The 12,295-nt window shown below is 45.3% G+C and overlaps 1 protein-coding gene across 1 annotated transcript in view; it reads left to right on the top strand.

Moving 5' to 3' along the window:
• ZDHHC9 (zDHHC palmitoyltransferase 9) overlaps nucleotides 1–456 on the top strand; it is a gene marked incomplete at both ends in the record, with an annotated part of 28,116 nt that extends 27,660 nt beyond the window's left edge. The window contains 1 exon segment of the mRNA XM_084258446.1: nucleotides 340–456. Coding sequence (XP_084114572.1) covers nucleotides 340–456 — 117 coding nt within the window.
• Between the last annotated feature and the right edge of the window lie 11,839 nt (nucleotides 457–12,295).

Below are 12,295 nucleotides of genomic sequence, written 5' to 3'. Positions count from 1 at the left end.
AAGGGTAAGAACCACTGGGTCAGGCCTGGTAAGACAAGTATGTTGTAGTATTATTTTGTGAAGGAGGGGGCTCTGTGAAAATGTTTTTGGCCCACTTTATTGTCATGAATAATAATGAAAATGTTTGTCCAACAGACAGTGAAGAATAGAACTCAAACTTCAGTTGCATTCTGCTGAGAAAATATCTGTTCTGGGTTCTGAGTTTGATGTCGGCTTCTGTCTATCTCTAGCATCAGTGTGGTTACTGGGTTCAGAGGAAGAGCTCAGTGTGTGTGGACGATCTCCATTGCGATTCTGAGGGAGAGTTTATATATATTTTGCTATATATTTCCCTCTCAGGCCCCCACAGAACATCTGAGCTCCAATGAGATGCCGGAGGACACCAGCACTCCTGAAGAGATGCCGCCCCCCGAGCCGCCAGAGCCACCGCAGGAGGCCAATGAAGCTGAGAAGTAGTAGCCTCTCTGTGGAAGAGACTTTTGTGTTTAATTAGGGCTGTGAGAGATTTAAGGGGAGAAGATAAACCTGAGACAGAGAGCAAGTAAGCAGTCCCTTTCACTGTTTTTCTTTGGTTTTTATTACCCAGTTGCACACTGGCATTTTCTTGCTGCAAGCTTTTTTTAATTTCTGGACTCAAGGCAGTCACAGAAGATGTCAGTCACCTGTGGTAACTGGACAAATAGGTCTCTTGGGCCCTGGCACTGGTTTTCCATTGCCTCAGCCAAGGAATCTCCTTGAACCCCTCCCTTCCCTCCAGATCCCAGCTCTCCTGCTTGGGGTCATTGGCCCAATTCCGGGGTTCAAGTTTCTTGAGACTGGCTCAGATCCTCTCAAGTTGCTGCATGTCATGAGTCCAGAAGCAGTTATAGAGAACTCTGGCCAGGGAATCCTCACTGAATTCTGGGGGCCTTCATAACTGAAGAGGATGGAGAGTGAGAGTGGAGGATTCTCTTGGCCACAAAGTGCCAACATTGCCAGCAAATCCTTTCAGGAACGGGGCAGGTACCTTCCACTTGTTGTATTTATTCATGTAGCTTCTCCTTTGTCCCCCATCCACTCTAACACCCAAGCCCCACTTTTTTCCAATTAGATATATGTAAGTAGTTGCAGTAGAGATAACAATTTACATTTCTCGTATACTACCTGGAAACTTTTAAATACCTGTGCCATTCTCAGTAAGAATTTGTGAGATGCCAACGGCATAGCCCTTCACACTCTCTGTCTCATCTCTCCTTTCTCATTCGCCCTTTTTAATTTGTTTTCCTTTTGACTCTTGCTCCCATTCGGAGCAGCAATGGCAGTAATAAAAGTCTGCGCTTTGGGGGTTCCTTTTCCTCAGAGGAAGCCCTAGTGCTCACTTAAAACACTATTCCCTCAGACTCCCTGTGTGAGGCCTGCAGAGGGCCCTGAATGCACAAATGGGGAAACCAAGGCACAGAGAGGCTCTCCTCTCCTTTCCTCTCCCCCTGTGTCCCCTCGATAAAGAACAACAACAAATAAGGATAACCAATACTTCCATTAGGCCTCGGCTGAGTGAGGAGGGAAAGCCCAGCACTGCTGCCCTCCCGGGTAACCCACTCCAAGGCCTTGGCCCATCTCGGGCTTCGTAACCACACCGGGGGCTTCCTCCGAGCCCCGCTCTTCCAGCACTTCCACCGGCAGAGTCCCAGAGCCGCTTCACCCTGGGGGTGGGCTGTGGCCCCCAGTCAGCTCTGCTCAGGACCTGCTCTGTTTCAGGGAAGAAGATTTATGTATTATATGTGGCTATATTTCCTAGAGCACCTGTGTTTTTCTCTTTCTAAGCCAGGGTCCTGTGTGGATGATTTACGGGGAGGGGGGAGATGTAAACCAGAACTTTTAATCTATTTGAAGGTGATTAAACTGTGTCTAATGCAAACTGCCTGCCTCCTTCTAGCCCCTTTCATCTCAGAACCACCGTGGGAGTGTGAATGTCTGTGTGTGGGTGTGTGAGGTGGGAGGGGCATGGGAAGGAGTTGCTTGTTACTACCCATACTTCATTTTCAAGGGGATCTCGGGTTGGAGAGATGGCTTCCAAACTCTCCATTGATTTATACTGCATTCTGGGTCGGTTTACCTTATTCCATACTATGAAGAAAGGACATGTACACGGGTACAGTGTTAACTAGATTGGGAGAGTCAGGGGTTATATTAAAGTAGTTATTAGGATATTGTGCAAATGTGTGCCATTAATTGCAAATGAGTCTCGGTTACTAAAGCAGGCTTTTGGGAATATTTTGTTAGTGGTCTTTTGCCAGCAATGGTATGTGTTTCTTTTTAAATAGTCTGTAACCCAGTCTCCTTATCAATGTCTTCTTACCCTTAGTTCATCAGAATTAACTAACAAAATCTGGCTGCTTCCAGGTTTTTCTCTACTACTTCCTATTTTCCTTGCAGAAGGATTTGATTTGACAGAGAATTACAGAGACTCAGATTCCTCTCTCATCTGCCTCTACTTTCCCATTTTTTTTTAAAAAGATGTATTTATTTATGCATACAAGAACTGGGGTACAGGCCAGAGGTGTGGGGTTGAGAAGATTCACTAGAGACAGAGTGGGGAACAGAACAGGCAGATCCACTGAAATACACTGCTGAGAGGAGCAGCGGACGAGTCAGGAGAGGTCTGCTGCGCCATGTGGGTTGCTTCCTGGCTGGTCGGGGATCGAACTCATGCTGCAGAGGCTGCGGATTGCCCCATAGTGTGGTGCTTAACCCCTTGCACCACCAGGGAGGCCCAACTTTCCCATTCTTTTTATTTTATCTGGTTCTCTCAATTTTGCCCTTACAGTTAGATTTTAGTTAGTTCAAAATAAAGCCAAATCTGGAGAGTTTGTAAGTTATTAGATATTTCCAGTTAACCTGCCACTTAGATGAACCCCTTGTTAATCAGTTTCCAGCCCATCACTCATGATTTCTCTCCTCCCTCCACTTTCCTCACCCATTCTCATTCTGACCTTTAGTCAGTCCGAGAAACTTACTCTTTCTGATGCGCAGGGTCAACATGAAACTATCTGTAGCATGCAGTGATTTTTTAAGTTTCTCCTTTTCTCATATGCCCTGCCCTCTTTCTTTTCCTTGGCAAATCTTCTGTATTTAAGATTTTGGTTTGAAGAGGTGTCCCATTCATCCCGTGTACCAGCTGAGGCTGTCCCTACTCGGAGTTCTGATCAGAGTGGAGATGCAAGAATTGGTTTTGCCACAGGGACTAGGCCTTAAATTGTTTGCTCTTTTTTTTTTTTTTTAAATAGAGGCATGTTTTATTTATTTATTTATTTGTTTGTTTTGTTTATACATGCACTGGGTACAGTCAGAAGCGCGGGAGGGTGAGAGAATTCACCAGAGCCAGAGCGGGGAGCAGAGCAGGCAGAAGGACCGAAGTACACTGCTGAGGGGAGCAGCGGGCGGCAGGAGAGGTCTGCGCGCCATGTGGGACCCTCCTCAGGTGGCTGGGGAGCAGCCGGGGATCGAACTGGTGCCTCAGAGGCCGCGGGCAGCTTTGCAACCCAGCGCTCAACCGCTGCGCCACCGGGGAGGCCCTGTTTGCTCTTTTCAATAGCTGATGTTTTCTCTACCGCTCACCTTCCTCCCCATTCCTATGCACCCCACTTTCCCAGGCTAGAATGGTTGGCATGGATCCAAACCCTGTGGTGTTTGGCTATTTGGGGTCATTTCTTCATGTCCATTTGGCCCCGGGGCCCTCCTTGTCCAAGTGTAAGTCATCATCTCCCTCTTTGCTTCCCCCCAAGCCCCCAGTGGCAGAGGCAAGTTCTAATTCTACAGCAGTTAAGTTCCATTTTTCCTGCCCTGACCTTCCTGCTTTTACCCATCAGGCCCCTTTTCCTACTGACCAACTCTCTTTACCTAGTTGGAGGAAGAAGGTATTTTGTTTTTAAATCTATTTTCTAATTTAAATGCAATTTAATATGTAAATTGCTGCACTTTTGTGTGAGTCTCCAAATGTCTATGTATGGGTTTTTTTTTTCCACTCTCTGGTATTTCTTAATAAAGAAATCTTTCTTTTTTGAAGGAAGCCAATTAATGAAGGAGACCTGAATAGTTTTAGAAATACAGGGCTATCTCTTTCTTTATGTTCCTGCCTCATTTCTTCACTTGTGTATAGTGTGAATAATCAGCCCCCTCCCTCACCTCTTGATCCCCTTGCTTGGAGAGGACCCTCAGCCTAGTGGGACAGAGAAAAGATCCTGTCCTATGTCTGGTATTCTTCTGGAACCACTTGGATTGGCTCAAGTGGTAACCTAGCAACCTAGCCCCCCTCTCACTCTCCACAGCCTGGCCCTGTTAGTCCTTTTTTTTTTTTTTTTTTTCAATTCAGTTCATTTTACACTTCTGAGGCTGGGGCCAGGCTAGGAAAAATCACCAAAAGATCACAGCAAAAGTTTTTTTAAAAATGATAATTGTTCTCATACCTTGATGCTACTAAAAAAAGAGCAATGTTTCCAATAATCAAAAGACATTTGTGTCTTTTTAAGAATACCTTCTAGGAATAACTTACTGTTCTTAGGTGATGGGTTTTAGAAATCATATTAAAGGCTAAAACTGTGAACATCATTAGTTTTAAAGGATGTAAGCGCAACTCACCAAAAAGGGAGTCATTGTCGATTTCATGTTTTGGATAAATATGAAGAGGGAGTGGAAACTAGAAATCTTCATCTGTAACTTTCAAATATCCCGTAACTATAGGACATCAATGCGGGTGGAAAACCTGGCAAATTTAGCTGGACATAATTATTTTTGAAACAAGCACAAAATATGTTTTTACAGCTTTTATACATTTGATTTCCAGGGCTGCAATGACTGTACATTGAGGGGAGATGGTACTACATTTTGTTCAGAACTTTATGAAGGGCTGTGACTTCTGAAAGTCTTGTCCCCAATAGCTGTGGCATTCATGGATTTGTAAGTTGCCAATACAACCTACATGTATAAGTCTTCCTTTGTAGCATCTGTGTTTGCAGTGAATCTACAGATAGGAGGAAACATCTGACTCCTTGATAATATCTTTTAGTATAGTCTTGCCCAGCTGTTTGCACATTGAAGTACATATTATCTTATTATAAACTCCCTTTTATTTTTCCTTTATAGTATATATATAATATATATATATTGCTGTTCTTGAAATTATATGCTTAGGCAGGTTATATTAACTATGAAATTCATTTGGTGGCAAAGGGTGCATTACAAAATACTATATATGTCAGGGAATGTTGAGGGTGAAAAGGTTGAGAACCTTTAGACTAGATCATCTTAAATGACCCTTTCTACTTCTAAATAGTTGGAAAACTTAGAAAATGAACAAATATCCCCTACTCTTTAATGTGCTTTTTAAATTTTAAAACTAACACGTTCGTTGTTGAAAACAGAAAATATAGGAAAGTAAGATTTAAAAAAACACCCATAAACTCATTACCAAGGAATGATTATCACTTTTATTTTAATCTATTTCTCCCTAGTCGTTTTTCTGTGCATGCATATTTTTAAACATAACTGAACTTCAACTCTAAATATAGATTTGTACTCCTGCTTTCTTATTTAGCATCTTCCATATCATTATAAATTATTTGAAAACGCATCCTAGTGACTCCATCATAAGCACCTAACTCTTCCCTTAGTGTCAGATATCTAGGAGTTTTCATGATTATAAACCATGCTGTGATGGACTCCTTTGATTCTTTCCTTAGATTCCTAGAGATAGGGCTACAGAGTCAAAGGGGGAGGCTCTTTTCAGGCTCTTAATCAGCATGGCTAAATTGATTTATAGAAAGACGGTCCCCATTTTCCTGTCAGCTGTGTCTCAGAGAGACGGCCTCAACACATCTCATGTAAACATTTGGTGACTTGATCGTTATAAACTGGTATCTCAGCGCCCCTCCATTTCTATTTTCATTCACAGTGAGGTTAAACATTTTCCCACCTCCCCTCTGCCTTGTGTTTCTTGCCATTTGTCTTCTGTGACTTGGCAGTCCAGGTCCTTTGCTTATCTTTCTGCTGGTATTAGGGGGTCTTCTTCTTGATTAATAAATGAGAGCTTGGAGCTCACACTCCACTGCCAGCCAGGAAATGAGAGGCCCTTGATTTGGAAGTGGTTTTACAACTCTGGACCATGCCTACTTCACTTCCTTTAAGCTCCCTTTCCCACAGCCTTCCTGCCAGTCCCTGCCTGTCTTTGGCTGTTTGGCTGGGGATTGTGGTTTTGTGCCAATTAGAGGTATGATTGTTGGTCATAAAACCCGGGCTCTGTCGAACGATGTCACTGACAGTAACACACTGATCATATAGTCCCTGCCACCTGCACTTGCTCTTTCTCTGTCTCTCCTCGTCAGATTAAGTGCTGGGACTTAGCTAAGGTCACAGGTAGAGCCCAGGCCAGAACCTAGATGTCCTGACTCCCATCCCCGGGGGCTTTTGTGCATAACCCAGTTGTAGACAAAGAGGTTTGACAAGGGTCAACTTGAATGAGATGAGCTGTTTGCCATTCATTGAGTTAACGTTCAAAAAATACTTGTTGAAAACTGACCAGGTGCTAGGATTCACTTCAGGAGACATTGTATTCTGATCCCATTCTCTTATAAATGAGTTGAGACGCTGCAATGATTTTCAGGGGTTTTTTTGTTGTTGCCATTTTGGATTAATTTTGCAGTGATCCCTCCATTTTGGGCATACAGACGGCTGACTATATATAGTCAGTCTGAATCGGGGGTGGTTGTTGGGTTTTTGTTTTAGACTTACATCTCTGTCCAGACCCCTGCACTGAGGTTGAACTGATGGAGGGGTTTCTTTAGCACGGAAAGTCAGGAAATTGCCTGCCGGGTTCCCACAGTCCTGTCGACTGTCCCTTTGTGAGGGCCATTGCCCTGGGCTCCTTCTGACGCTATCCCTGGCAGGTCCCAGAGGCAATGGTATACAAATGCTATATTGGTAACTGTGAAGTTATAGGAAAAGGTGAAGCCTACATATCAAGTGCTATAGAATTCCTTTTATTTAAGGCCTTCCTGGAGGAGGAGTCTTGGCTGGGTCTAGAGGGAGGCAGTTCCTTCCCACTTGATTGTCTTGTGGGCTGAATAATATAGAATGTGGCCGAAGTTGTGTGAGAAGCTAAGGTGGCCTCTATTGTGAAGGAGAGGTGGGAGAACCACTTCGTTCCCTGCTGGGAAACCTCATACCTCATCCTGCATTTCCTGATATAGGAGGGGAAGGTGTTGGTGGTCACGGGTGATCAGTGCCCTTTTTTTCCCCCTTTGGAAACCTCATTAAGCTTTTGTTTTAATGCCCCTGGTCTCAAATGGCCCCACTGCTGCCTCCACTGATGTGAACTGCCCAGGCAGTGGTCTCTCCCCGGGAGAGTCAGCTGCAGGGTCTGCGGCCTGCTGTCAGGTTTGGAGGTAGGAGAGGGACTTTGTGACGTTGACAACCTTCATTGTGGGGTTTGGGTAAGCTGATCAGAACCTACCTGGGGTAGTCTAAGATAAGGTCATGAGAAGTGAAGGCAATCAGTGAAAGGAGAGATAGTTCAGCTGAGATGTGCCTGGCTGCTTCCCCTGATAGAGTGGAGAAGAGGAAGGTGCTTCTAACCCTGAACTGGCGGGGAGCTGGCTGGACTCCAAGTCTCCCTCCATGAATCTGGCCTTCATCCTTTTCCTTCTAGCAGCTCAGGGATATCCAAGGGAATTGCCTAAAATAAACGCAATACCCAGGCTAATCGTCTTTGTAAACTGGTCAGAGCCAGAGCTGCACCAGGCTGCTCCAGTGACTTTTCTATCACCAGTCTCTCTGGCCACCAGAGTTGGCACCTTCTGCCCTGAATCATAGCACCCTCTGGAGATTGGGGTATCAGTTTGTCCCTGGGCTGCAGCAGGTCGAAATGACAGTCTGCACAGAAACCCACATCGACACCTTTGTGCCCAGTCTTGAATGCAGTACCCTGGAAGTTACAGACAAAAAGCTACCATTTATTGTCATTATGTGCTAGGAACTTTATTCACATAAACTCAATTATCTCTAACAGCCCTAAGAGGTAGGTATTATTAGATCATTATTCTTTTTTAAATTTGTATTTACTTTTATTATTTTTTAATTGAGATACAATCAGCATTTGTAAGTTTAAAGTGTGTAATGTGTTGACTTGATTTATGTATTGTCATGTAGGTCATTATTCTTACTTTACAGCAAAGAAATGTACATGTATGTGATTACCTAAAGTCATGTAACTAGTAAGTGGTGAAGCCAGGATTTAAAGACACTTCAGTTTAACTCCAAAGCCTTTGCTCTTGTTCATTACCAAACTAGGGGTCAGAGAGGAGATGGGCCTTGAGGGATTGAGATGGAGGTAGCAGGGTGGTGTTCATTTAGGGGATCATCCATGTTATCATTCATTGGGCTTTGATTTTGTGCTGGACACTGTGCTAAATAGTTTACATAGACCATTCGATCTTCATAACAGCCCCATGGAGGCTTTACTGTTATCCCTACTTTATTGCTGTGGAAAGTGGGGCTCAAGGAGGTTAAGTGATTGGTCTAAGGTGAGCCAGCTAGTGAGTGACAAAGCCAAGACTTGAACTCAGGTTGACCAGAGCTCCTGACTGCTAGGTTGTCTGCCCTAGTGGAGCCTCCACTGGCTCTCCCAGGCCCTGGGGGTGCCCACTGACAGAGGAAGAGCCCCTTCACCCTCTTGGGTCAGCCCATCCCCTTCACTTTTCCCAGGAGAGCTAGAGGCTACAGCTCCCTGCACCTCTGAGAGCCAGACTGGGGCTGGGGGTCTAGGGATCCCACTTCTTGGTTTGCTGGGCTCAGGGCACTGCTGGCGTCTTCTAGATGTCCATGAGAGCTGGCCAGAAGGTTCCAGAAGCCGTGGGTTAAACAGGGGCTTCAAGCTCTTGGCTGTAGACCCTCCGGAACTGGCTTGCTTGCCCTGTGGACTAGTTCCAAGTTCCCTGCTCTTTCCCACAGACATCTCCCTGCTCCCTGCTCCTGCTCATTCTACTCATCTATAAAAAAAGATGAAATCTTGCCTTCTGCCATAACAAGGATGGATTATAAGATAATTATGCTAAGTGAAATAAGTCGGAGAGAGGAAGACAAATATCAGATGTTTTCATTCATGTGAAATAAAGACACAAAGCAAATGGACTGACCAAACACAACAAAAATAACTCTTAGACTGACAAACGGCGGTTGCCAGATGGGAAGGGAGTGGGAGCTGGAGGAATGGGTAGAGGGGATCAATTTGAGAGTGGTAGTTGCTAGAACTTTGGTGGTGATTGGGGCATACACCTAGATGTGAACTTGTACTCCCGAAACTTACCTAAGTATCTTCCACCAATGGTAAATCACTCTTACTCGCTCACTAAAATAAAATACCCTTTATGGTACCCTTCCCAGAAAGAAGTCTACATTCCTTATTGGCTCCCACACCCGAACCTTCCCCCAGTCCTGTGACCTCTGCTGACCTTGCACAACTACCTACTTTTAGCCTGTATTCAGCCTTGAGAAGACAGGAGGCTGAGAACTCTGAGACATCACCCATCCCTGCCCCAGGGCAGGAGGATTATGAAACAGTGTTTTCTCAGCCATTCCTCTTTTTCTGATATTTTCCTTTCCTTAACTTGGACCTAGTAATAGGTATTACCCAGGGGTTTTATAAAGCTTAAGAATCATCTCTGATAGGATCCCTTTGGTATGTGTGGATTTGAAGGCCCCCACTCCCCATCTCTGCAGAAGCCTGTGACACGGCAGCACGCTAATGAGTTCGCTGCTACCCTAAAATAGAGGCAGAGGCCTGTGCCTGTTTATTTCATTTTCTCAAAAATCCAAATATTATTCCTTTTAAAGTAGACACAAAAAATAATAGATACTTTTGAAATTCAAATAAAACAGGAGTGTGGAAAGTGAGCAATTCTCTCCTTTACTGTCCAACCCCAGCCCTCCCCTCACAAGATCACTGCTGCCAACCACTGGGGGCATCTCTTCCCAGTCTGTGTGCGTGTTCTCCTTTCTTCCATAAAACGGAATCACCCTATACACAAGGGCTTAGGGCTCACTTTTTTCTCCCTGATATAGCCAGGATGGACTTCTTTTTACAATGAGAACCTCTGTAAATTGTTTGTATAATTTTGAAGTTTAAAAGTAAACAGCAAAATATCATGAAGCTCTCCCCCTGCACTAGGTATTTTTCTACCACACCATGGTGAATGGCTGCAGGGTATTTATTGTATGAATGAAGCACAATGTACCTAATTCTTCTCTTGTGTTTCCAATGTTTTACTCTGATGGAGCAAGCTGTGATATCTCTGCCCATACGTCCATGTGCATTTGTGTGCCTCCTTCTGTCGACTGAATCTTAGAAGAGGAACGGCAGGGTCACAGGATGTGCAAAATACAGGAGTCAAATTGCCTTCTTGAGGGCTCGGGGCCTTGAAAACTTGTTGGATTTTCTACTAAACTTCTTCAACATGTCTGAGCCTCAGTTTTGTCCTCTGGAATCTGTGAGTTGAGCATTCATGGTCAACCATCTGGGGTGTTGGTTGAATTTACAGGTGTGGAACTGCAGACCCACAGGGCTGACTCCAAGGACTTGAGCATTGGATTTTGGTATGTCAGTCTTTGTCAGTCTAAGAGTTGTTTTTGTTGTTGTATTTTGTCAGCCCATTTGCTTTGTGCCTTTATTTCACATGAATGAAAACATCTAATATTTGTCTTTCTCTCCTGGACTTATTTCACTTAGCATAATTATCTAAAATCCTGAAGCCAATCCCTGGCAGACAATGAGACAACTCTAGCTAAGTTTTGAGAGTCAAAAGTTATATACAGATTTTCCACTGTATGGGGAACCAGCACCCTTAACCCCTGCGTTGTTGAGGCAAAGACCATGTATGGGAAGCACTTGGTGTCGGGCCCACGCTTTGCCGCTTATAAACGATAGCAATTATTCGGTACCACGGGGCCTGTGAGGCTGTTTGGGCTGCTGCTTGTTTCTTTGGTGAGGATAATGCTTGCAATTTCCTGATGCCCACAGCCACTAAAGGCAGAGGGATGAGGGTAGCTGAGAACAAAGCCTGGAAATGGTGTGGCCTTGACTTCACTCTGGTAGCTGCACACACACCACTGTTCACTCCCCCTAATGCAGTGAATGTCGGCTGGAACAAAGGCAGCGGAGGAGGGTGTCTTTGTCTCCATCCCACCTCCTGCGAGCTAGTGTAGCTTCAGTGGGCGCAAGGTGGGGCTCAGGACGAGCTGGATTCAGAGGAATGGGCCTGGCTGAAACCAAATCTTCCCCTTTTGGACCCTGGTCAGCCCCCAGGGAAGGCCCTCTCTCCCAGGAAGGAAGGTTAGATGTTGTCAAGGCTTTTGTTAAATGAGCAGTTCTAGAAAGAGGGAAATAGTTGTCTCCCTCTCTTGGAACCCAGCAAAGCCCGTGGCTGCGGGAGCCTGAGCTCCCAGGAGGGCTGCTTAACAGGCAGGACAGAGCCCACTAGGGCTTCACACGCGCTTTAGATCAGCAGGTCAAGGCACTGAGCATCCTCAGTGAAGGGACAGATGATCCTGAAAGGACAATGGACATTCTGCTGAGTCCAGCTTTGAAGAAGAATGGTCTGTCCCTCCCCTGGACCTTCTCTCCATAGGAAAGATTCAGAGACAGTAGTTTTCTACTGCAGGTATTTTATTGTGCTTAGACGTTCTGTGCTTCTGGCCATTGCTGGTTATTGCTGAACCTATACCCCCCCCCCCCCCGGCTTCTGTTTATACCAGACCCTTCCCGAAAGCTAGCTTCTACCTAGGTTTCTGGTGGCAGATCCAGACGTGTGTCCACTAAGCAGGCAATCCTAGATGTGGTGGGCTCTTGGGGCCTAGGAAGGGTGCTGAGTGTTTGCAGCCCTGTTCTGGGCTGGCGGAAGTTGCTCATTTGCCTGCTTTATGTGGGGCAATATGGAATGGGTGAGGAGGAGCACCTACTTCACTGGGTGCCTCTGCCTCCTCGGGGACCTTATCAGTGCTGCAGCTCACAGGTAACAGGAGAGAATGTCAGGGCCAGCAAGGTGCTCAGGACTATGCCTTCTAATCAGACCTACCCTCAGATGGGAGCAGGCATTGGTGCAAATGGCATAGCGATTTAGTGGTCATGAAAGTGACGGAAAAGAAAAGTGGGGAAAGATATCTGTTTCTTCAGATCTTATTTAGTGGAAACTGGGGTCTACTTCTGGTCACTTAGGGTTCTTGGAAACGGCCAGCTTCCCTACCTGTTAGCTTGACCGAAATATGCACT

Source organism: Talpa europaea, assembly GCF_964194135.1.
Source record: "Talpa europaea genome assembly, chromosome: X".
NCBI lineage: Eukaryota > Metazoa > Chordata > Mammalia > Eulipotyphla > Talpidae > Talpa > Talpa europaea.
This window is presented reverse-complemented; position numbering and strand designations above follow the sequence as displayed.